The 24,227-nt window shown below is 38.3% G+C and overlaps 3 protein-coding genes across 4 annotated transcripts in view; 1 reads left to right on the top strand and 2 right to left on the bottom strand.

The window, feature by feature from the left end:
- Positions 1 to 1,584: 1,584 nt before the first annotated feature.
- Positions 1,585 to 4,771, bottom strand: LOC117370904 (uncharacterized). 2 transcript variants are annotated; one of them, XM_033966454.2, is made up of 6 exons: positions 4,617 to 4,771; positions 4,193 to 4,353; positions 3,956 to 4,112; positions 3,269 to 3,504; positions 2,421 to 2,652; positions 1,585 to 2,340 (listed from the first exon to the last, which is right to left on the bottom strand). In XM_033966454.2, the coding sequence occupies exons 2-6, from the start codon at positions 4,346 to 4,348 to the stop codon at positions 2,105 to 2,107; spliced, it is 1,017 nt and encodes a 338-aa protein (XP_033822345.1). In that variant the 5' UTR covers positions 4,349 to 4,353; positions 4,617 to 4,771; the 3' UTR covers positions 1,585 to 2,104. The 2 variants fall into 2 exon arrangements, with proteins under 2 accessions (XP_033822345.1, XP_033822346.1); XM_033966455.2 differs by having other exon boundaries at positions 3,956 to 4,109; positions 4,617 to 4,770.
- A 132-nt stretch (positions 4,772 to 4,903) lies between these two features.
- Positions 4,904 to 11,937, top strand: rrp9 (ribosomal RNA processing 9, U3 small nucleolar RNA binding protein). The gene is made up of 15 exons (XM_033966453.2): positions 4,904 to 5,265; positions 5,371 to 5,459; positions 5,543 to 5,655; positions 5,731 to 5,798; positions 5,877 to 5,918; positions 5,998 to 6,124; positions 6,337 to 6,461; positions 6,535 to 6,627; positions 6,931 to 7,031; positions 7,101 to 7,235; positions 9,245 to 9,307; positions 9,442 to 9,587; positions 10,066 to 10,145; positions 11,157 to 11,230; positions 11,820 to 11,937. The coding sequence occupies exons 1-15, from the start codon at positions 5,185 to 5,187 to the stop codon at positions 11,923 to 11,925; spliced, it is 1,443 nt and encodes a 480-aa protein (XP_033822344.1). The 5' UTR covers positions 4,904 to 5,184; the 3' UTR covers positions 11,926 to 11,937.
- A 904-nt stretch (positions 11,938 to 12,841) lies between these two features.
- The window catches only part of grm2b (glutamate receptor, metabotropic 2b), a 37,150-nt gene continuing 25,764 nt past the window's right edge, over positions 12,842 to 24,227 (bottom strand). The window contains exons 3-6 of the mRNA XM_033967064.2: positions 21,214 to 22,051; positions 20,021 to 21,084; positions 15,069 to 15,249; positions 12,842 to 13,348 (exon numbers count right to left, since the gene is read on the bottom strand). Coding sequence (XP_033822955.1) covers positions 13,275 to 13,348; positions 15,069 to 15,249; positions 20,021 to 21,084; positions 21,214 to 22,051 — 2,157 coding nt within the window. The 3' untranslated portion in view covers positions 12,842 to 13,274. The remainder of the gene's footprint in view (positions 13,349 to 15,068; positions 15,250 to 20,020; positions 21,085 to 21,213; positions 22,052 to 24,227) is intronic.

The raw sequence follows: 24,227 nt of genomic DNA, 5'->3' as shown, positions 1-24,227 counted from the left end.
ATGACAATAAATGATCTTTCCCCATGGATACAAGCAGGTGATGGCACTAGGTCAAGTTACAGGTCAGATCAGTGGAGAGGTGATCCCGTTCACAGTCAGAATGCAAGTTTTGCAAGGTAACTGAATCAAGCAAAATGTGTAACTTAATGCCATACTGTGGAACAATCCAGGTAAAGCAATAGCATCTCCATAGGGACACAGTGAACTTTTAAGGCAAAGCATGAGATGATAATAATATTACATGGGATTCAAAAAATAATGTATATTTTCACTCTTCTCAGATAATACAAATATAAATATCAAAATGGGTGTGTTGTAATCCTGCTGTAAATGAATATGAAGTGCACTGAGAGGCAGGTTTCCGGCTGGTGTCCTAAATCCATGTGCTCTATTGCTGCCAATGAGTAAATGACTGAGAGCCGTAATCTCCCACTGGAACACCCCTGACATGTTTATTTAACCTCAGAGAAAGCATCTACATGTGCATCCATATTATGTAAGGATGTGACGCTTGTTACTGTGTTTCAGATGAGGCCACCACATATACGCCAATAATATTTTATACAGGTGGCAGTCAGCTATAATGATTATTATTAAAATGCTCATTTCTGTTGGAATACAGAATGTTTTTGAGTCTCTGATAGAAATTATCAGGTTCAACATTCATTAATTTACCTTTTTTTTCCGTTATATTCGTTTTCATTCATATTGTAAATGCCACATTATCAATATAGAGAAGGGATAGTAAAAACAGTATCACTGCAATAATGAATTGACTACAGACTAACTCAGCTTCAAACAATAACTACTTTGTAGAAAGAGTTAAATTTGACCAAATATTAGTAAAATATGAAATTAATAAACATTTTAAAGTAGTCATGAATGAAATCTACAATTATTCATCTGCTTTCAAGGAAAAAAAATATGAAAAATGAAACAAAAACAAACAAGCTATAAGCTAAAAAGATAAGTGAAAGTTCTTACTTGTTTTAATGCTCTTCTCTGGGATTTTCCAAAATTGATACAAATCCAATTATTTACTTTTTTTATGAATAGGAATAAGATGAGAACCTCAAATTACAAAAACACAAGTCAAGTAATTAAAAAAATAAAAGACATTTTCCCACAGATGGTGTTCCCTGGGAGCTGTCTTGATATCAGAGGTGATGCTCTGTAGTCCAGAGAGTGCACGGTCCACAGAGGAGAGGGGGGGCAGGCCCAGGATGACCAAGGGCGGAGCTAACTCTGATCCCTCAAGCTCATCAGGCACTTCAAAAAAAAAATTATATATAATATATATATATATATATATATATATATATATATATATATATATATATATATATATATATATATATATATATATACACACATATATACACACACACACACACACACACACACACACACACACACACAGAGAGAGAGAAGGCATGGACCATGACGTTTATGAAGATAGTGTCAAAACTGACTGGGATGTAGTATGGCTCAGTGCTGACCTCTGTAGGAGGATAACTCCACAGCCACTTCATTATTGACCCATCTCTACCATCTTTAATGCACCACATGGCACAAAAGACAGACTTTCTTTTTGGATTTTATTGAACCATATGTAACAAAATACATCCGCACAGTGAGAGGTGTTGATTAACAAGAGATTATTGTAGCATTACATAGAAACGTTCAAAATATGCATGTAATATCACAGTATCACTTTGTAATGCACAATTTAGACACATTCTGCATCCTTTATATTTTCAGTCTATCACACTCTAAGGCCTCTATATGACTATTGCTATGCACTGTATATAGTTACCAAGACAAAAGTCACAAACCTGATAGAGACATTTACGAGCTTGAAGAAGTAAACCGTATTAAGAACACTTAGTTTAACTACATTTCAAGGTGCTGTTAGACAGCTTTGTTTGGTCACAAGTTAATGCACACAGTGGACGAGACAGGTGCCACGTACTTCTGAAAATGCTTTAGAGGTTGAGAAAAATAGCAAATAAAGTGTAAAGTTGTGTTACATGTGCTGAACAACATGTACTAAAACTGTTGTACAGAAATGAACCTAGGCAAAAGTCTTCATTTGAACAAAAAGTTACTGCTGTAAATCACCTCCATTGTCTTCGGGCTCAGGCAGAAGTGGGAAATAGGCAGGTTCAATTTTAGGCTCAGATTTTCTTAATATTTCTGGACAATAAACAGGAGGTATTTTGTTTTCAGATTTACCTAACCCATGCCTTTTCTTGAACAATTTATCCTCATTATTCAACTTCGTCCTGATGGCAGTTTTAATAAGACCATGGTCAACTCCAAATTTACTTGAAATATGTTCTGAAAAGAGAAAAATGGAAAATTATTACAATAAACCAATGTAGTAGAGAGGCATAAAAGTATGAACTGAAAATGCTTACCAATAATATTTCTCAGGATGTCCGGTGGTAGTTGTGGTTTTTGAGAGTCGTCTGATCCGCTGAGAGTGCCCCTGCGTCCCTGTAGAGAGTGTGTGGCTAAAGTGTCTCTGTCAAAAAGCATCATCAGAAGTGCACCCGTGTACTTCTTATAGTCCTCGATCTCTGCTATTCGCTCATACAGATTCCTGGGCACTCGAATATTCTCCGCCAGATATAGATAATTCTCATCATCCTGAAAAAAAGTAGAAAAATTAAGCTGGATTCAACAAAGTTTACAATGATATTGAGTTTAGTAACAGACTTCAAAATGTTGTGTTTACAAATCTAATGAGCAGGATACTATACAAGTTTTAATAATAGAAAACCAATTACTGAAATAACAATAATTAATTAGAAAAAATACAATTATATATAGTGGACATAAATGATTACATTTGAAAGTTGGAGTACCTAATTTTCAAGGAAGTATTTAAATCTATTCTACTTATTCGTAGCCCACACAAACTCTTTGGCACATTGCCAATATTCACATGGATGGATTTTTGGCCACTAGCACAACTTTAGAACAGTTTTTTTCAGATGGAAAAGTGAAGCAGGGTGGACAGCCCTTACACAGGCAAACAGCTCTCATCACAAAGTATCATGTAGTAACTTACATGGGTCTTTTTTTAGAAATAATAAAAGATAAAAATAATTTCTAATTAGATAGAGACAGGAATGGTCTGATTTTACAATATACTTATTTAAGAGAAAACATTGTGTACATCAGGTCTAATACTGGGCCAAAGACTCTGAGACCTCAAGCAATCTAAACCTCTTGAGTGCTGTAGTATCCTGTGGGCCCTCACCTCTGGAAGATTCTGCAGCACAGGCGGCATTGTGTTGGCAGGAGGTATATTGTGCACTTCGGGGGGCATGTTATGAGCTGCTCTCACATCTGTGTCGGGCTCTGACATGTATGATATGGACTCATCTACAGCGTTGGACTGTGTGACCGGAGGCTCGTTTGTTTGAAGAACATGATCTAAAGTCACTCTCAGCTCATGGGCCGTGTGCCGCATCTGCATCATCAGGGTGTTCATCTCTGGAAAATGAAAAAAAAATCATTTATAATATTTAAAGCTTTGCCTGGAATGTTCCACGTTAAACATATTTATCATATTCTGTTACAGGTGTTTTATCATGTTTTTATCATTATAGTGAGCAAGGTCACCTCTCCACAGATGTGACTTGTACCTTGGCTGGTGGTGTCAACTGCTTTTCTCCATAGAGATTAATATATAGTAATGCAATAGTGTGGAACATTATAGGCAAAGCAATAACATCTGCATGGCTGACTCGCCATCAAAAAAGAGCCTACGTAAAGGCAGAAGTGAATAATGGAGTTTCAATAATGGCCCAGTCTGTTTGGCCATTGGAAGGAACTGGAACTGGAAGTCACTGACAGCAACACAGTAGTGATAATTTAGTCAACAACTTCATAGAATTTATTAAGTAAAGATTTCTCCATCTACTACATGTAAAGTCCCATGTACCTTTGAGCTCCCGCAGCTCTCTCTCTGCCAGAATCCTACACCTGCGTTCGTACTTGAGCTGTGCTTGGAGCTGCTCTATCTTCATCAGCAGGCTGATGGTATCTGTTCTGAGGCCTGTGCTGGTGATGTTGTCTTCATCAAACACGTGTTCATTCTGCTGTCACAGGAAATCAAGAATGAATGACCTCAGTTTAGGGATTTAATAATTGTTACATGGGCTTTATTATAATTTCTCACCTCATTGTTAACATAAGGGGAGTAGGAGCCCTCCTCTGTCAGTCTGTACCTGCTCTCATCTGGATCACAGCCATACTCCTGTCCGTCTGTGCCGATCTTTATCATCTTCACTGGGGGAGATGTGGAGGGGGCCCCCGCATCCCTCTTGGGTGGCATTAGGTCTGAGAAAAAGACATGTTAGCTCAAAAGTGTACCAGCAAAGACTGAACTGTTTACAAACTAAACTCATCCAGATGTTTTTAACTGGTAAAAGCAAAGCTAGAAGTTAGTTTCCACCGGTTTCCACGTCGCATCCCCACCCCCGTCTACCCGACCCCTCCTACTCGTCTCCACAATGCCCCTGCCGCCTCTGAGGTACCCTACTGTCTGGATGGGATAAAATCACGTGTATTCGTGCGTGTGAAACATCTGAGAAGGACCTCACCTGTCCGTTTGCCTCGACCTCCTGAATTAACGGCAGTGACAGTCTCTGAGGACAAAGACTGCGCAGTAAATGGAAATACTGCGTAGTAGAGGAAGTAGTACTACTACTGCAGTACTACAGTGGATGGGTCCCGTTTAGTAAAGGCTGATTTGTGAAGGGTGCGCTGTGACATTATGTATAAATATGTTGGACAAGCTGTTGCCATATTTAACAAGAGCCTCACACAAGTTGCACTTTCACATGTAGACAAGTATTGAATTTTAAAATGTTTACAATTGGGTGCGGAACAAAATTACACAAAATTTCTTCCCCGAGGGAAGTATTTTGCTACAGTACAATTTCCTGCGCGACCAAAATAATAATCCATCCAATGAAATTGCTCAATTCTCATAAGAGGCGGGACTTGTGGACGGGTGACCAATGAGCGTCCAGATGAGTCCACTTGTACTTCCTAGCTTGGTTGGCGTGTGCGTGTGCCCATGTGGGTTTAATGTTGTTAGAGAGAGCTTATAAGGGATCTAATTTACACTTCTAATTTACTCTAGTTTGACGCAAAGAGCATTGCGCCATGGCGTCGTCATTTTTTATCAAGGGAAAAGAAAACCCAAAGTTGGCCAAAAAGAGCAAAAATACAGTGTCAAAACGCAAGGTAAGAGAGGCGTTAGCCGAGACTGCTAACCCATCCGAGAAACCATCTGAGCCTGAGTCTTGCTCTGACTTATTCTCGATCACAAACCACTTCTTTCTGTTGCAGAATGAGGGAGACACTGGGAAAGTTAATGCCAAAGTTAAGAAACCCAATAAACACAACGAGGAAATCTCCAGTGACTCTGAAACGGAAAGGTTGGTCTCAAATAGCCATTTGACTACTGTCAACTGCTTTAAAATGTTGTCTCTATAAAATACATACACGTATTTGTCCACAGTGCCGCTGTGCCTAAGAGGAAACAGGCTAGGGAAGAGTTTGAATATGACGAAACACCCCAAGAAAAGAAGCTCAGACTGGCTAAGAAATACCTTGAACATCTGAGAGAGGAAGGCGAGTGTGTAGTATAGTGTGCATTGTTACTGCAGGTAAAATGTACCACTGTATTAAATTTTAATGTCATTTCAGAGGAGAAAAAGGCAGATGATGAGTCATTTGAGACAGATTTGATAGCAGGAAGGCTTCAAGAAGAAGTTGTAAGTAATAAGTCTTATGTATTCTATATATTTTTGTCACAATATTACACTAACTCTGGTATCCTTGTGAAACTGCAGCTTGAACAAAAAGGAAAACTCCAACGACTTATTGCTAAAGATGTAAGTATTTTTGACATTATGGCTCATATGTTATGTTTTCTAATTCATCCAATGTAATTGTGTATTCTCCTTTTTGTAGTTATTGTCTCCGGATGAGTCAGAAATTCGTGTTTTAAGAGGTCACAAACTTTCTATCACCTGTTTGGTCATATCTACTGATGAAAAATACATCTTCTCTGCCTCCAAAGACTGCTCAATAATTAAATGTATGTATACTTCAAAGTGTAATAAGTTTACTCAGTTGAGGTTTTGGTAAAATTATATTATCATGGCATAACTGAGGAGTGAAGTAATTAGTAAAGTAATATTGTATATATAAAGTATAAAGTAATGATCAGTGAGTGAATAAGTACATTTTCAAGCCTTGACAGTCATTACCATATCATTCTGCGTTTATAATTGTGGTTGTGCATTTTAGGGGATGTTCCAAGTGGAAAGAGGCTACACACAATTAAAGGTGTAAGAAAAGGCTCAGGAGACCAACAGGTTGGACACGCTGCCTGTATCCTGTGTATGACCATATCATCAGACGGAAAGTACTTGGTGAGCAGCAGTCTGCTTAAAGATTGTGATTGCTATTTTAAGGAATTGCTTTTTGACTTGCACATATTTGCAGGCTACTGGAGATATGAATAAGCTAATCATGATTTGGGAAGCTGACACGTGTAAACATCTCTACAGGTTTACAGGGCATAAAGGTCCAGTCTCTGTAAGTTAACCCTCAAATTGTGTTCTGCAACACTCATTGTTAAATAATTAAAAAGTACAATAAGTAGTGTGTGTGTGTGTGTGTGTGTGTGTAGTGTGTATGTATCATAAAATTATATTATTTTTATATATATATATATATATATATATATATATATATATATATAATTTATTATGATCTTTTAGCATTGCAAGAGCCAGTGTATTTGCAGATATTTTAAGCTCTTAAGTTTTTTGGATATGTTTACAATAATCTCCCTTTATATCCATAGTTAATTTGATTACATTTTTTGGTATATCCTAGGGGCTTTCATTCAGAAGGGGGTCTCACGATTTGTACAGTGCATCCCACGATCGATCTGTGAAAGTCTGGAATGTGGATGAAAATGCCTATGTTGAAACGCTGTGAGTAACTGATGAAATTACAAGTTTTGTGTCAAATTTGTGTAATTTCTAATCTCGTTCTCATATTAGATTTGGACATCAGGACTCCATCACGGGGCTGGACAGCTTGAGTCGTGAGCGCTGTGTGACGGCCGGGGGTCGTGATGGCACTGTTCGAGTGTGGAAGATCACAGAGGAGTCACAGCTCGTGTTTCATGGACATAAGTGAGTGCCCACTTTTCGGTCTGCTACTGGTCTAAATATGGTTATAATACAAGACAGTGCTGGAAAAGTTCCACAATTTTAGGCTGATCCAAGCCTGAACTACACCTATGCCACCTTAATAAATAACTAAATGTGTTGTCAGCAAATCTGATGGTTAACAGTTTGAGTAGTTCTGCCCAGTGCACAATCTTGCTGTGTCTACTTCATCCACCTAGCCCTTGTTTGCATGTGACTGGGCTGGTGTGATTCCAGATGTGCATCTAGAAAGGTTCTATATACAGTTGAAACCAGAAGTTTACATACACTATATAAAAACACATATGCTTTTTTTCTCACTGTCTGACATGAAATCAGACTAAACTTTTCCTGTTTTAGTTGAGTTAGGATTACCAAAATTATTTCTTTTGCTAAATGCCAGAATAATGAGAAAAGGATTTTTTTTACTCAATTTTTCATTGCTTTCTTCAAAGTAAGAAGTTTACATACAGTAAGATTACTATGACTTTAAACAATTTGGGAAAACCCAGAAAATTATGTCATGTCTTTGAAAGCTTCTGATTCTGGTTTATTGACAACATTTGAGTGAATTATAGACACACCTGTGGATGTATTTGAAGACACACCTGAAACACACCGCTTCTTTGTGTAACATCATAGAAAAGTCAAAAGAAATCAGCCAAGATATCAGGAAGAGAACTGTGGACTTGTACAAGTCTGGTTCATCCTTGGGCGCAATTTCCAGGTTCCTGAAGATGCCACGTTCATCTGTTCAAACAATTATACACAAATACAAACACCATGCCATCAGACCGTTCAGGAAGGAGACAGGTTCTGTGTCCCAGAGATGAACATGCTTTGGTCCAAAATGTCCATATCAAACAAGGACAAAAGCAAAAGTCCTTGTGAAGATGCTGCTGAAGCTGGTAAGAGTGTGTCATCATCCAGAGTGAAACGAGTACTGTACCAACATGGGCTGAAAGGACACTCTGCAGGAAGAAGCCATTACTCCATAAGAAACATAAAAAAGCCAGATTACAGTTTCCAAGGGCACACAGGGACAGAGTTGAATTTTTGGAGACCCGTCCTGTGGTGTGATGAAACTAAAATTGAACTATTTGTCCATAATGAGCATCATTACATTTGGAGGAAAAAGGGCTAAACTTGCAAGACTGACAACACCATTCCAAGTGTGAAATACGGGGGTGGCAGCGTCATGTTGTGGGGATATTTTCCTGCAGAGGGTCTGGTGCACTTCACAAAATGGATAGCATCATGATGAAAGAACATTATGTGGAAATACTGAAGCAACACCTCAAGACATCAGCCAGAAAGTTAAAACTTTGAGACAAATAAGTCTTCCAAATGGACAATGACATGAAGGCCAATGCCAAACTGGTTACAAAGTGGCTTAAGGATAACAAAGCCCTGATCTTAATTCTATTGAAACTTTATGGGCAGACCTGAAAAGGCATGTGTGAGTAAGGCGGCCACAAACTTGGGTAATTTACACCAGTTCTGTCAGGAAGAATGGGCCAAAGCTCCTGCTAACTATTGGGTCAAATGTTTTGGATATCCTTCCAAAAGCTTCTCACAAGTTATACACTTTAGAGGCAATGATACCAAATACTATATATGAAATGTATGCAAGTTTCTGACTTTGAATAAAGTAATGAAAAATTTTCTAAAAATATCTTTCTCCCATTATTCTGGCATTTCATCAAATAGAAATATTTTTTGTTATTCTAATTGACCTAAAACAGGAAAAGTTTTATCTGATGTCATGTTAGACAGTGAGAAAAAAAAAGCATACTTGTCTTTTTACATGGTGTATGTAAACTTCTGGTTTCAATTGTAACACAAATGCAATAAGTACCAATGTGATGAACAATTCATTTTGAACAGAATCCATCATTGTCTCACTTTCTAATGTAAACTAGTACAGTAGCTTTATGTGTTCAAATATATTGCATCAAATATCTTTTTTTTTTTTTTTTTTTTTTTTTTTTCAGTGGCTCAATTGATTGTGTCCAACTCATAAATGAGGAGCACATGGTAACAGGAGCTGATGATGGGTAGGTTAAAAACTTGAGACTACATATCCAAATTTTGCACTGGAAAAGATAGATGTTTGTATTGTGAGACTTGCAGTTACCATGATGTTCATTCATTTTCCCTGCTTTCTCTTGTGCTTTTTGGTTGACTGCAGCTCTGTGTGTCTCTGGAGTGTGAACAAGAAGAAGCCTGTCGCCACGGTGAAGCAGGCCCATGGTTGTCATGGTGATCCTGGTCTTGAGCGCCCCCTTTGGATAACATCTGTGGCAGCACTGCAAAACTCTGATACCGTCGCCTCAGGTGCCTGCAGCTGTGAGAATCTTCCATTTCAGGGTTTTAAAGTGAAACTGAGTCTATGTTTTTTAGTGCAAACTGGGTAAAGTTGGAGCTTTCTGATCAAAGTTGGTCAAAGATGGTCTAAAACTGACTGTGTGCTGCCTCCACTGTAATATCAAGTACTATGTAACATCACACTGTACTACTCTCAGGTATATTGGATTACAAAAACCTGCAGAGTTAGAGTTTGAAGTGTGGATTCCTGTTAGACCAATTGCACTATTCCTTTTACCCCCAAACCCCGCCTATCCTCTCCTCTCACTCTCCCCTCTAGCTACTTCCCAGTTTAGGAGCTCTATTTGAAATTGGTTGGTTGAGCAGATTTTATTTTATTTACTTTTTAATTTTTATTTATCTTATACTGTTTAAAGTTTAGATAAAAAAATAAACCCATTCACACTTGACTGTCAGTGTCAGGAGGATAACTGTGTCTTTGCTGCAGGTTCTCACAGCTCTGAGGTGCAGATCTGGAAGTGTGGTCACAACTACAGAAGCATGGAGCTGCTGTTCACAGTGCCTGTGGTAAAGCCGACATGATCTGACTCTTTTTTTTCTCCATTGGCTTTACAGATGGGTAGATAACAAATTAGTGTTAAAATATTTGCTAAAATTTTTTATGCCTTTTACTTAAACTTTTAGCACAAATTAATAGTAATAATATTACTATTAAGTAAGTAGTTTTGTAATAACTTTTTCTAAAACTATTCAAGAAAGGTTATTTATGCTTTTTTTTTTTTTTTTACTATTGACATTTGCTCAAATTAGTGTATAGTTTTGATACTAATTTTAGTATCACTTACTATCTCAGTATTATTTTTTGACAACCCCACTAATGTCTATTGATTGGTTTCAAAGTGATGAATAATTAGGATAAAATGGTATCCACTTCATGCTTGCTTGTTTCTTCTGATTCTTACACATTCATACAATTGAATCTGGAAAGTGTATGGCTGTGTGTGTAACATAGCACAAAAGGAATTTCATTTACCGAAAACATTTTGGTATCTTCTATAGAAGGTATCTTCATTATCCCCAGGGATAATTCAACTAAGCTATTACAATACACTACATTACACATATGGTCAATTTTGCCTGCAGCCAATATGGCGCTACTGGCTGTGGTAGGAAAACAATAGCTTGTGTATTGATTTTAAGATATAAGCAAAGCAATTTGTGCCACCCCTACTACTCTGTACATTAATGCTATATTTTTGCTGGACAAGCGTTTACAACATGTAGTCCATAAGGTTTGTTTTTTTTGGGGTTTTTTTTGTTTTGTTTTTTTTCAATAAAGCGTCAAATGAAATCAACTGTACAACATAATGGTGATTATGCAAATGAAGACCTAGAACTATTCTGATATTTTAAATGAATTCATTTTACATGTTTGCTTCTTCAACATACATTCATGCATGTTTATGGGTATGTCTTATTTTATACAAAATTGTTGTTATTGGATCTACTATAGGATCTACTATAATCTTAAAATGTTTGGGTGATTTGGCCATAACACATTTCTTGTCTCTTCCTCAGCCTGGTTTTGTGAACAGCTTGAAGTTCTCCAGCTCGGGTCAGTTCCTTGTGGCAGGAGTGGGACAGGAGCACAGGTATGTCTATTCTTGTGTTTCTATGGTAACGGCACAGATTAACCTGGTGTTGCTCAGCGTTCAACTTGCAGTCTGTCGTGTGTCCACTAGATGGCAGTGTAAATCTATGCGTCTTTTAAAGTTTAATCTGACCTTTTGTAGTTCATAAAGTTGTATTTCCTCCAGTGGTTCATAATGTGGCTCCGTAGTGTCATTAAGCTCATCTGTCATACATTTATTTAATCACAGGTGTAATTTTTGATCAAAATACATTGAAAAAGCTTGCAATCTTATTGTGAATGGGCTAATTTAGCCTTGTTTAGCACCTGTTTGTCTCCATGGAGATGACTACATTTAATACCATACTGTGAAACCTTCAAGGCAAAGCAGTAGTCTTTCCATAGAGACAAGCAGTTGCCAGACACCCACTAGTAAAGTTAAGCAGCGCACCCTCAATAATTGCAAATGTTTGTTTAAGCCACACAGAGCTATTTTCCCCTTGAAATGTAGTCTATTTCTGAATGGCAGATGTTGTATTTGTATTAGTATTTGTTATATTGAGTATTAATTAAGGTGTGTACTGTTTAACTAAATGCACTGTGCATTACAGATTGGGCAGATGGTGGAGACTAAAAGAATCAAAGAATGGGATTTATATTATTCCACTGAAGAGGAAACAGCCCACTGCTGAGGATGCCATTGAGACTGAGACGTGATGTCTTGGGTTTTTTTTATTGTCTTATTTTTATGAATTTATCATTCATATGTTTTGTAAATTTATCATTTAAAAGATAAAAATATGGAACATGATATGGTGTGTTGATTTCAGATTTACCCTAAGTTTTACAGAGTGGTCCTATTTTATCTTTAATCAAGTCATCTGGATCTACAACTGTTTAATTTTAATATGACACAAGTATATTAATGGATGTAACCTTTTATGTGATTGAGTTCTTTTCAGTTAGAGATTATTGAGACCACAGCCAATCCCCTTGTGTGGTCTTCTCCTACATGTTATAAGGTTCTGATATTATAATCTCTTCAATTTCTGCTACAGAATAGATCTTTAATTTCCCTGTAGAATAGATGTCCACTTGAGTTTGACACTTGGATACAGAATGTGCACTACATACAATTTACAGTTATTTGAGGTTTTAAGAGGTCAGTATGCAACTATTCAATTTGAGTATGAGCATCTTTTGAATCGTAATACACCATTTTAGATGTAAATCTAATCTATAGCTCAAAAAAGTGTCAGTAAATTTACCTCCTCATTTTGAAAGTTTGAGAGCAAGAGTAATGAAAGAAGAGTTGCAGTTGCTGCAGTTGCATGCACACTCTGGTAATAATCAGATTCAGAGTGCATTTCTTTCTGATCATGGTTCTCACATCAGATTTTGAGGTTTACATGTTGGAACTTGGAGGTCTAGAAGTCGGATAATAATCAGATTTTGGCGTGCATTAGAACATAGCCACTGTTTAGTCATGCATGGTGTACAATTGTGATGATCTCACAATAAACACTAAAATTTGATACTGTGACATACAAGTGTAGCAAAAATGACACACCTATGTTGGTTTGTTTAATATTTTAATATTAAAAACATGTTATTTACATAAGATACGGAAAAAAAAAAAACATTATGAACAAATCACACCCTGTAGTAGACTATATATACACCTAGTTTTCTACTTTTCACCAATACAGTTAGTTACTATGACAGAAATCATTCATGGCATTATTTTTACTGATGTCAAGACATTTGTATATAGTCACGTCACTGTATTAGGACAAGATTAAAACCTTATTAAATAACACTATTGCTTCACAACCATCCATTGAAAAGAACACAACTTCTGAGGACAAGGCACGGTGCATTTTACATCTATTTGTAAACCAAAACCACAGCATGTTAAATCTATACAAAAAGGCTTTACTGGATACATAGCCTACAGCTTGCAGTGGGAATATCTTTACAGTTAGCTTGTAGCTCAGGGCAGTATTTCTCTGTTGATCCATTGTGCGTACATACTGTTGGAAGTTGTCTGATTTTGATTTAGATTTTTACAATGAGGAAGTTGTGGAGTCCACCACCTCTCGACCATTGCACACTGCTGGAACATAGTTGGATGCAGAACCTAAGATAATAAAAACATACAATTTAATAGGATGAATTTTTACAGTTATAGTAATGACAAAGAAAAACAGTGATATTATAATGTGTAATTTGGTACCAAGAGATTTGTTGGAGTTATATCTGATTTAGAATATAATAGTTTCAAACAAACAATTTGTGCAGAAAATACCTTATTATTTTATTTTTATTTTATTTTTATTTTTTTTTTTGCAGTTTGCAAATAATTAATATGAACAAAAATAAATAAATAAATACAAAATAAAACCAGAGCCATTGTTGCTGTAGTGGTCTACTCTATAGCACTTATAGCAGGTTCTGTGCCAGGTTCAGTGTTGTGAGTTTAATTCCTGTGCAATGCTGCAAACATAGCACTGGACTCAATAGGGATGTGAAATCTCTCTTGAATGACCCTGTATAAAATCCCTCCTGCTTTTGAATAGCCAACTTTCAGTGAGTAACAGATGCAACATGTTTTTGGATATGTTCTATGGGATCCCATTAGTTCTCATCTTAAAGAGCCCCATCGGTGCAAACTGTTTTTATGACTGTAATCCTAACATACAGCAGTCAACCCAATGTGAGGAGCTCATTCTGGTTTCTGATTGAAAGCTTGAAAACCAAAACAAAATCCAAGTAAACATCTTATACAAAATGTTAAATGTTTTTTGTAATTATGAAACTAATTAGCATTACTTGATAACTAATGTCATGTTCTTGTTTGAGGTCCTAACATAAGAAGTAAGCTTTTTATTCTATTATTACAGCATTATTACATTACTCTTTTCTTTGTTTTCTTGTGTGTCCAAAACCTTTCTAATACAATTCCCACATACACTTCCATTAGGCGAGTACTATAATGCCAGTCTCCTTTGTGCAACAGCTGGTACATTGATAACCCAATTATTATGTTTGTTGTGTGTGTTTACATGCACAAAAGAAATCTGATTATCTAAAAAACCTGGTGACATCACTGTGTCTGTTAATCAATAGAATGTTTTGAATCACTGTTCAATCAATTTTAAAGAAGACATATTGTGCTTGTGCTATATATGTATAGTCTATGGCACCCGTGGATCATTATGTTACAATTTGCACATTTTAAATTACAATATCCACCTAAAAAGACTTGATAAAAGAAACAAGTCCACTGATGTCTGTGTTAACTGCGGTGGCCAGTGGGAGCAGAACATCATCACAACAAAGAGTCTGCACCTCTGATGGATAGCTGCAGATCACACTTGGGAGCAGTAGATTATTTTTCATTTATACCGAAATGACTACGTGACGTTGCCGAATCTTATGTGTATCACCGATTAGGAAAATAAAATTGGAGAATGCACTAAATACAGAGCAGAGGGTGTGTACTGGTGCCGGTGAAAAAAGGGACTGATTGCCAATGTGGCGTCTTGAAAATAAGAAATAAAAGATTGCTCAAATGTGCACAAATCAGTACAAATACAACTTTGGGTGAGTAAATGTTGAGGGGAAACAATTTTAACATGATTAGTGCTGCTTTAAAATAATTCATTTTGGTCTTTGCCACATTAGTTTGTCCTTTTTTGACTGAATCTCAATCTTCATTCAAATGTTCAAATTGCTTAGCCTTAGCATATAAACATACTTGTTTTAGCTAAGACTTGAGAGAGATACTTTTCTTTTTTCTTGTGGTTTCATGTGGATCATTTGTGTGTTGTCATAACATGCGTGAAGGCAACGCTGACCTTTGGAGTAACTGGAGCTGGGGGCAGAGGCGGTGCCACTGAAGCGGTTGGTGGTCACTCGATGTGTGACCACGTTCTTCTGCGGTTGGAACAGAATTATGTGAAGTTTAGGAGCGAAGAGGCAGCCCAGCACCACCGACCCGCTAAGGCTCACTGAGATGCACATGGTTGTGGTCTGAACCTGGGAGACAAGGGAAGAATGTTCAATATCACTGATGCTGTCAATATATTTTCATTTTGTCTCGTTAGACCTATATGAATCTACATTCTGGGTAATTCTGACATATTTAACTTTAAAGTTTTGATTATTCGTGTAGCTCTCTGGAATGGGGAAATGGGTTTTGGCTCAGATAAATCAAAAAAATGTCCCAAGTTCTGCAAAATCTTAAAAATGTGTAGATGAAAGTGAGAAACAAGATCACATGAATAGCTGCATTTTGTCAGAAGCATTAGATTTCTAAGGGGACAATCTGCTAAATATTTTGTTCCCGTTTAAAAGCCAAACACAAAGCTAAGCATACCTCAGAATGTAATCATCAGGTGGTTGTGGGGATGGATACAGGATAATAACAACAGGGAAAATCCTGTGATTCAGAATCCCTTTTACGTGAGACCTAGAACTTTCTTGCTGTGAGGTAGCTGTGCACTATTGACTTGCTAAGGGGAAGATGATTTCCTGAAAGACCCCAATTACAAAAGAGCTGTTCTAAATCAAGTGATAAATCAACAGCTTTTATGTTCATTTAGCGAAAGCTTTATAGAAAAAACATTGTACTATATTGACCTATTATATTTTAACTATAAAAGTCCCATTGAGATCCGCATTAGGTTCTTGTTCCAGAGGGACCCCAAGATTACTTTTTACGTATTTTAGGAAACATAAGCAGACCTAGACCAGCCTAGGAGTCAAGCCCAAGACCTTTATACTGCAAGGTTGAAGCTACTATCCACTATGCCACTGTGCCACTCAATTGTATATGCTACATCTACGACGGCCTGTACCGCACAGAGCTGTCCAAAGTTTCAATCGTTCTTTTTTTTTCTAAATTCCAATAAGTCTCCACACGTTATCCAGAAATTTACAGATGGTTGTAACCAGAAGGGATGTTATTGCTCCCAAATGGTCCTGTGCTATATTTTTTATCGCCATAAAGTTTTAAGATTTGTCGTTTTTATCTCAGTCAGTACGTGCTGTGCATAGATATAAATGTTTTCCTTTTGTGTTTTGGGACTGAGTCTGGACTCTGAGAATGTCTACATATCATTTCATTCTGTTATAGTGTTCTAACTTGTACACTGTGAAACATTGTAAAATAAAATATTCAGTCTTCATATTTACTTTATGTAGGACTCTTCTACCACCATTACACTCAAAGCACTACCTCAAGGTACGCACAATAATTCATATTCATACATCAATGTAAACTGACTATGGAAGCACAGACAAGGACAGGCAAAAACAGTATGAAATTATAGAACTGGGCTTTGAACCATCAACTCTGTGATTATGAGTGACTGATTTCTCTGATACACAAGCTGGCTATGCTTATTCGCAGCATACAATTTCATGCACATGTACTGACATTTACGGCTTGGTTTGCATGAGAATTTGAAAGTATGTAAGCCTGTCACATACTGTTACTGTACCCCTAATGCTACACCACCACTATATCCTGCAGCTAAGAGAGCTTTTTTCCTGGTGGCTCCTTCTTGCACTCCTTACACTTAAATCCCCACATCTCATCTCCATTTCCTATTAAGTCTCTTGGTAATTCTAACGTGCTTTTATGTGCGCATGCCAAATGAGCAAAGCCAGTCATTTGGTACATCGCAGCTGGTCGTCCTGCTACGTCGGCCCTTTAGTTAGTCATATTTCAGTAGCTAATGTGAGCTGACTGCTAGGGTCATCTTCCACTCCCCACCCCACCGGTCAGCCCCGCAGTCCAGGAACTTCTATTTGCAGAGCCCCAGCATGAGGCGAAATCCCCACTAAAGGAAGCAGCATTACAACAACACAGCAGTTATATGAGAAGTCACTGGCTCTTTGAACTTTATGGACTTTGAAAACAAACCAGTGGAAAAAACAACAGTGGGGTTGAAGTGTGAGTGGTATGTGCTTGGCCACTCCTGTTTGTGCTGTTTGTGTAAAATGTGGATTGCAAAATACTATTCATTTGGGAGTAATGACTTGAGGAAGCTATAGGGGGTGGGTCAGTGGCTCCCATGCATTAAAGATATGTCGTCTTATGCTTTAGTATTGAACTTCAACGATAACTTTAACATTGTTTTGAGAGACTTTTTAATCATATGTGAGATACTGTGGGTGCTCCCATTTGTGCTAGAGACATGCCTCTGTCCAGCTTTTTTATTTTCAATACCTGCCAATAGCAATAATAATGTTAATACCATTAAACAATACTGATCCAAATATGTTATATAACTTTTATGTGGCTGCACTGTATAAATAAAAGTTATAATAATGTGAGTATTTCTGGGCCAATATTGCCCAGTCTGTAATCTATTTGACATCCTGGCACTGATATGTGAACCAGCAGTATTTTCTAGATTGGTGCTATACCCAATACCAGTATCGGCATTGGTGTATCTATGTATCTTTGCAAAATCCAGGGACAAACTGCAAACTGGACAACAATGATCCCACTACGAAACCAGCTAGCAAGACCAAAATGTATACAGTACTTACATTGCTTTCCCATCTAATCAATATTATAATGATTTGGCTGCCAACAGAAATGATTACATAAAAGATTAATAAGGGATAACAAGTATGTCTGTCTGTCTAATTTATGTGCAAGATAGATGCTGACATTTTGTTAAACGTAAACTTTCAACAAATGTCAGCATCTGTTCTTAAATGATCTTTTGTCTTGGTGTTAACAGGTTAATTCTGCTGTTTATAGACATGAAAGCCAGAGCAATGTTATGACAGTCCATGCTCTTGAACCGCGTCTCTGTTCAAATGTCCTCATTACACCAGTAGTCCCAGCGCAGAGCTTCTCACTGAGTGTCCGCCCAAGGCACCGCTCTCATAATTTACATGCTTTGTCAGCTGTGTAGCATTTGTTTGGTCTTATTTGTCTTACATAGCACACAGTGGATTAGAGATTAGTTCCCCCAGCTATACGTTTTCACAAGAAAATGAAATGTAAATTATATTTTCTCTTATCAACATAGCTAAGGGCTGTGCATATTCATATAGTGGTTAATTCAGGTGTGCTGTTAAGTGCAGCCAAGCATGTTTGCGTAAGTGTTACAATTGTAATTTACATGCTTGTATCTTCAGATGGAGACTTTGCTATTTTTTCTTGTTAAGTCAACTCTAGCTTATCTAAACTTGGTTGGAGCATGTGTATTATATTCATGTGACCCATTTTACTGATTTGTTGTATTTTAGACTTTTTTTACTGAATAAAATTTATCATTACTTACTGGTTTGAACAGAAAATATTGGTTGAGAGCAGGTGATGGTTGGAGGGTTTTGAGTAATGCATGTTGCTTCAAATAAAATCAACATTCTGCTTATGGTGACAAACTATGGCAGTAATCTATTAATAATGAAGCGGCTTCCTGTCATTAATTATTCCCTCTGCATATATTTGAGTCTGGCCTTTGTTCCTGTCTTTGCATAACAAAATAAAGAGAGTTTGCAGTTTTAAGAGAAGTGGGGATCCTAATCAAATGGAATTTGAAAGTAAGACATTGATTAAAAAATGACTTTCTTTAACTGTGTCAAGACCATTTTGCCAAGGACAAAATTAGACATTGATTTCCTCATTTGATTTTGCCCATGTTATTTTAGGAGCTTTAAAGATGCACTGTGTAACTTTTCATATGTAACTGCTTGTCTCCATAGAGACGTTTTACTTTGCCTGGAATGTTCCACAGTATGGCATTAAACTTCAATTTCCAAAAAAATTTTTCATGGATTTTATCAATAAAAACATGCAAGTCTAATGTCCAACTGTGAAACATTCCAGGCAAAGCAAAAACATCTCTACGGAGACAAGGAGGTGGTGGACATTTTACCAAAAAAAACCCAAAAAACATTCTGCTTCTTTTTGTCCACCTGAGTGACTTGGGGCAGACTGTCCTGGCAACCGCTTATTGGGGAGCAGGGGCTGCTCTGTCATTGTGACAATAGGTCTAGAAATGAACTGGGACTCCCTTGACATCATAACTAAGCTCTGCTCGTTTGTGGTTCAAGCATCTGTCAACAAAACTCTAATATAGTTTTTTGGCCTAAAGCGAAATTTGTCATTGGAAGTTCTAAAAAACTGAGGAATAACCTTTAGACAATACACAGTTCATGAAAAAGCTCTGGGCTGGAGGCAGGATGCAGGAAACAACTGCACACCTCCAGACATTTCCTCCGTACAGGGGTATTATGATTTATGGTGGGAAGTACTCAGTTACATTTACCTGAGTAACTTGTCTGAGTAATCTTCAGACTTGCAGATCTACTTAAGTAATACATTTTACAGTGTGTAACAGTACTCTTACTCGTGTAAAAGATTTTCCCACTGTGAGTCTATAAAAGTAAAAAAAAACAACTTTATGACGATAATACCAAATGATTTTTGATGTTTGTCATTCTTGCACCGCTCCATCATATACAGTTTCATTTTTTCTCATTTTTGTGGTAAGATCTTTGAATAACAGTTAATTATTTAATATGCTGTCCTTCGAATTACATTCATTTCAAATCAGATGTTACGTCCAGACAGTTCCTCTTACTGTTACTCTCGCTTGAGTAGTTTCCCTCAATACTTTTACTTCAGTATTTTCCAAGATCACTGAAATACGTAAATTATTAGTTTTATTATACTTTAATTATAAGTAACATTATTCTTATTTGAACACATTTTTGGGCACTCTCCACACCCCTGATGAATAAACAGGAGAAAACCAGAGTACCACTCACACAGACTTACCCTGTAGTCGCTGGCGGTCACATAGAAGATGGGCTGGAATGCGAGCCAGATAATGCATGTTGTGTACATGGTGAACCCGATGAACTTTGCCTCGTTGAAATTCTCGGGGCACTTCCTGGTCTTGAACGCATAGACGGTGCAGAGGATGATCAGGACACAGTTGTAGGTTAGCGACATTAGCATGCTAGTGTCCTTACTGTTGCACTTAAGCGTCACTACGTCCCTCCGTTCAGGGCTAACCTCCTTTCTCACCCCGGGAACCTCCACCAAGAGCCAAACAATCGCTACTAGCAACTGGCAAGAAATCAGCACCCCACAAATTGCCACTTGGGACGCCGGACTTATAAGTCTTGGCCTTTGAGCTCCATCTTTTACCCCGCTGAAGATTCTGGCAATACGGTTAGTTTTGGTGAGTAGAGCAGAGTAACATACTGCAAAGGAGGTGCCCAAACCCAGTCGGCGCAAAGTGCAGACTGTGGTGGAGGGTTTGGTAATGTAGATAAAAGTCATGCAATAGCACATCAAAACGCCAAGTAGTAAGATATAAGACAATTCACGGCCGCTTGCTTTGACTACAGGGGTTTCGTTGTTTCTGAAGAAGACTACTATGACTGACAGGGTGCAGAGAATGCCAAGGCAGGAGATGGTGACTGGCCCAATAGCCCATGCATCCTCCCAGCGGATGTACTCCTCTGGTAGGTCATAGCAGCCTGTTAGATTCTCCAAAGGCCACTGTCCAAAGCTACAGTCGGCACAGGTGAACTCATCTTGTAGGTATTGGTACGGCTGGCAGGGTATGCAGATCCAACAGCAGACATCTCCAGGTTGCATGCTCTTGATTTCATTCTTCCTGCAGGGGTCACTGCACTGGGACGTGGGAGGTCCCAGACCACGCCAGGGCACTAGTGCTGTATTCAGGGTCAGGATGTGGTCCCAGTAGCCCACATTCTTATAGGTGAATTTGCCTTCCTCTTTATGGTAGTGAAAGATATTGTAGCGACTGATGCTGTCGCCCACTGCGTCAAACCGGACCATGCTGTCGGTGTTGGGAGGTCGGAAGGGAGCTGAAAACAGAAATAACAAAGATTTTATTAAAAAGCACTGCAAAATCAATATCGCAAAAGCAAATATTATCAGCAAATATTCTTATAATGAAGACAATTCAGTTAGATCAAACATATTGTAATAAAGACCTTCAAACTTGGTCTTGAGGATGAACTCCTTGTAGAACCTCCTCCCATTGCCTGGCTTCATGGAGTCACAGACCTTGGAGGTATTGGAGCACACAGCCTGTCTCATGTTGTGCAGAGCATAGGCCATGGCATAGACAGCATTCACCACAAACATGATTTTGGACTCCTGCTCAAATGTCCTATTCCGGAGGCTGTGCTCACTGCAGCCCACCTGTTGCAGGCTGCAGTCGAAGTGGTTCTCCCAGAACTCTCTGAACCAGGGGTTCCTGGTGTTGGTGTGGGGGTTGAGTTTGGTGAAGTAGTCGGTGAACTCTCTGATCTCATAAGAGGCCAGCTCTAAGGTGAAGGCTCCATCTGCTGCAGCCTCACTGCCACGTACCACACTCTCCTGGGCCCCCCAGCCGTCACTGGCCACCCAGGCGAAGCTCACATTCATGCGGGCGGCGGCCGCTAACAGCTCACGGGCGTCCTCGCTGCGTGTGAACAGGATGACCACTTTAGCATTGGACTTCTGCTGCAGAGTGCGGACGATGTTCTCGTAGCCCTGTCTGTTCATGGAGCGACTCAGTTTGGCCGATATGGCGATGCAGATCTGCTTGGCCCGAGCCTCCTGGTGAAAGGCATCGATCCCGGTCTCACCATAGTCACCCTCAGAAGCCACAGTGGATACGTAGGTCCAGTTGAAGTAGCGCAGGATCTCGGCCATAGCCTTGGCCTGGTAGAAGTCCGGGGGCACAGTGCGGGCAAAGTAGTCGTAGCGAGTCTTATCACTGAGTTTGGCGCTGGTGGAGGCATAACTGATCTGAGGGATCTGGAAGAGCCGCAGCAGGTTGGCCACCTGCACAAACACAAACACAGATTTGTACAGTTCAAGTAAAGTTCAAGAATGAGCTTTGGAGGATATAATACAAATACTAGTGAATGTATTGTTAGGTCAAACAAGACCTCTATCCTATTCTCCAGCCTTTTGTATCATTTATTGATCATGTTGATCATTTTGGAAGCTTGCTTTGATGGCTATGTTTGTCTTTTTATGGTATAAAGTTCCATGCCCATTAGAAAAGGAAAGCTCTGAAACTCTGAGGTTTTGAAACTTTCACAACGGGTGGAACTGTCTCAGATGAATGATTACATTCCAAGTATCTCCAATCAGAGCTTTCTTTTCACCCGACTGTACACAGTAAAAATTCACCAATAGTTTAGTCCTTAGAGCAGTTGTAGTGAGTATCCAATTTTGTTCTAATTTGAATTTTACTAACAATAATTAATGTGCTTCTGTTTGGGATCATGGAGCCAAAACTTGCTACTTTGTATGTGAGGAGAAATTAATTTGGGGCTGTTATTGGTAATAGCCTTTGGCTTACACGGGTTTGAAGTCCAGCTTACCCCAATAAAGTAATTACAGTAATTATTTTTTTTTACTTGGGCACTGTGAACTACATCATAATCTTTAGCACAACACTATCTTTATTTTACAGAAATCATTCTGACTGACTCATAAAATGAAGCCCTGGCAATTATTTTCCCACAGTAGGTCATGGGAGTTTCTCTGGAGACCCTGATTAGTGAACACCTAAGAGTTTTAATGATCGTCTCCTCTCAGCTCTGGCTCACGCCTGCAGCTCTCCTAAACAATACACTCCCTATGGATCTGACTGGAACCTTACACTTTCCGTGATATGCATTTCTCAGTCACCATGGCCATTTTTATACAGATAGTTTATAGATTCAAGCCAAGCTACTGCATGGAGTTAAGGAAAGTATAAATTATATAGGTAGCTGTTACCTGATAAGAAGCAGTGTGGTTAATAGTAATAGTCGTAGTAATTTAGAGAACTGAGTGAATAGAACTGAGTAGTGGTACAGTACATTTGTGGTAAAATTAAAATGGGATGTACTTTGACCAAAAACTTTAAATAATTGATAATAATGCATCAATCTTCTTAATATAGCTTCACAATTCAGGGGCAAATTTTCATTCACTCCTTATATGAACTCTTCAATAAGAATAACGTCCCTGGAGCAGACATAAATGTGGCATGCAGCCAATAGGACACAAGCCATCCCACAATCAGGTTTATGGATTCATATAAGCCTGTTTGAGGAAGTGACTTGAATAGAATTCAAACTGTCAACCTTCATGTTATAGGGAAACTGCTTTACTACCTAATCCACTTCTGTGCCATATCAGACCCATTTCTTTTTAGTAGTTTTAAAGCAACACATTCTATTGTTGTTTTGTTATAATGATAACATTCCTGTGTCACTACATAATAGACTATTCATGATTGCTGATTTTACCCTGCAGTCCTTCATATAAAACCCACTTGTCAACATACATTAGTGAAGCTGCGGATTTGAGCGTTTGGCCTCAGAATCTGTTTACATTAAGTGTTTTGAGGCAAGTGTTTAACCTCCTTAAGCTCAATCGCTTGCAGACCGGTGCAGGATAGACCACTGCTTAGAACACCACAGGCCAAATGTGCAGTAAGAACCATGTATGTGATGTACTGCGTGTGGACAAATGCATGTAGCTGTAAGCATAAGGATTACAAAGTGAATGTGTGATTTTTTTATTTTTTTTACAAAACTCAGGCATTACATTATGATTGCTGTGGACTCTATGATTGGGCTAAACAAGGCTGAACATGACCCCTGTGGTGGCTGAACATCGTCTATTTGACTTGACTTGATGTGCACTTTTGAAGTATAAACTTGTATATGCAAAAACAAGTAGCACGTTGATTTCAGAACATTACATTTGGTCTTTATAACTATTCAAACTGTGAGTTGATTGTGAGTATGGGTGTGCTATGTACCTTCACTGTTGGCGGTACTCAACCTGCTAGTCGCTATGGAGATGTTACTCATTTGCTTCATCCAAGAATGTCCCACAGTATGGCATTAAAGGGCTCATAATACACTATTGTCCAATCTATGTTATAATGTTGTTTCCTCATCAAAAACAGACCTGGACAACATGTTTAACGCACAGACCCTGATATTTAGGCTGA

The sequence above is a fragment of the Periophthalmus magnuspinnatus genome, chromosome 5 (genome assembly GCF_009829125.3).
Source record: "Periophthalmus magnuspinnatus isolate fPerMag1 chromosome 5, fPerMag1.2.pri, whole genome shotgun sequence".
NCBI classification, from domain to species: Eukaryota; Metazoa; Chordata; class Actinopteri; order Gobiiformes; family Gobiidae; genus Periophthalmus; species Periophthalmus magnuspinnatus.
The sequence above is the reverse complement of the archived record's forward strand: the minus strand, read 5'-3'. Positions and strand labels throughout refer to the sequence as shown.

What these genes read in the sequence shown, in the direction of transcription:
- LOC117370904 (XM_033966454.2), bottom strand. Translation starts at nt 4,348, where the DNA reads ATGCCACCCAAGAGGGATGCGGGGGCCCCCTCCACATCTCCCCCAGTG. An exon ending in CCCCTTATGTTAACAATGAG is followed by an intron (nt 4,113 to 4,192) that starts GTGAGAAATTAT and finishes TTCCTGTGACAG; the next exon opens with CAGAATGAACACGTGTTTGA. An exon ending in AGAGCTGCGGGAGCTCAAAG is followed by an intron (nt 3,505 to 3,955) that starts GTACATGGGACT and finishes TTCATTTTCCAG; the next exon opens with AGATGAACACCCTGATGATG.
- rrp9 (XM_033966453.2), top strand. Translation starts at nt 5,185, where the DNA reads ATGGCGTCGTCATTTTTTATCAAGGGAAAAGAAAACCCAAAGTTGGCC. An exon ending in AACGACTTATTGCTAAAGAT is followed by an intron (nt 5,919 to 5,997) that starts GTAAGTATTTTT and finishes TCCTTTTTGTAG; the next exon opens with TTATTGTCTCCGGATGAGTC. An exon ending in GGAGTGGGACAGGAGCACAG is followed by an intron (nt 11,231 to 11,819) that starts GTATGTCTATTC and finishes TGTGCATTACAG; the next exon opens with ATTGGGCAGATGGTGGAGAC.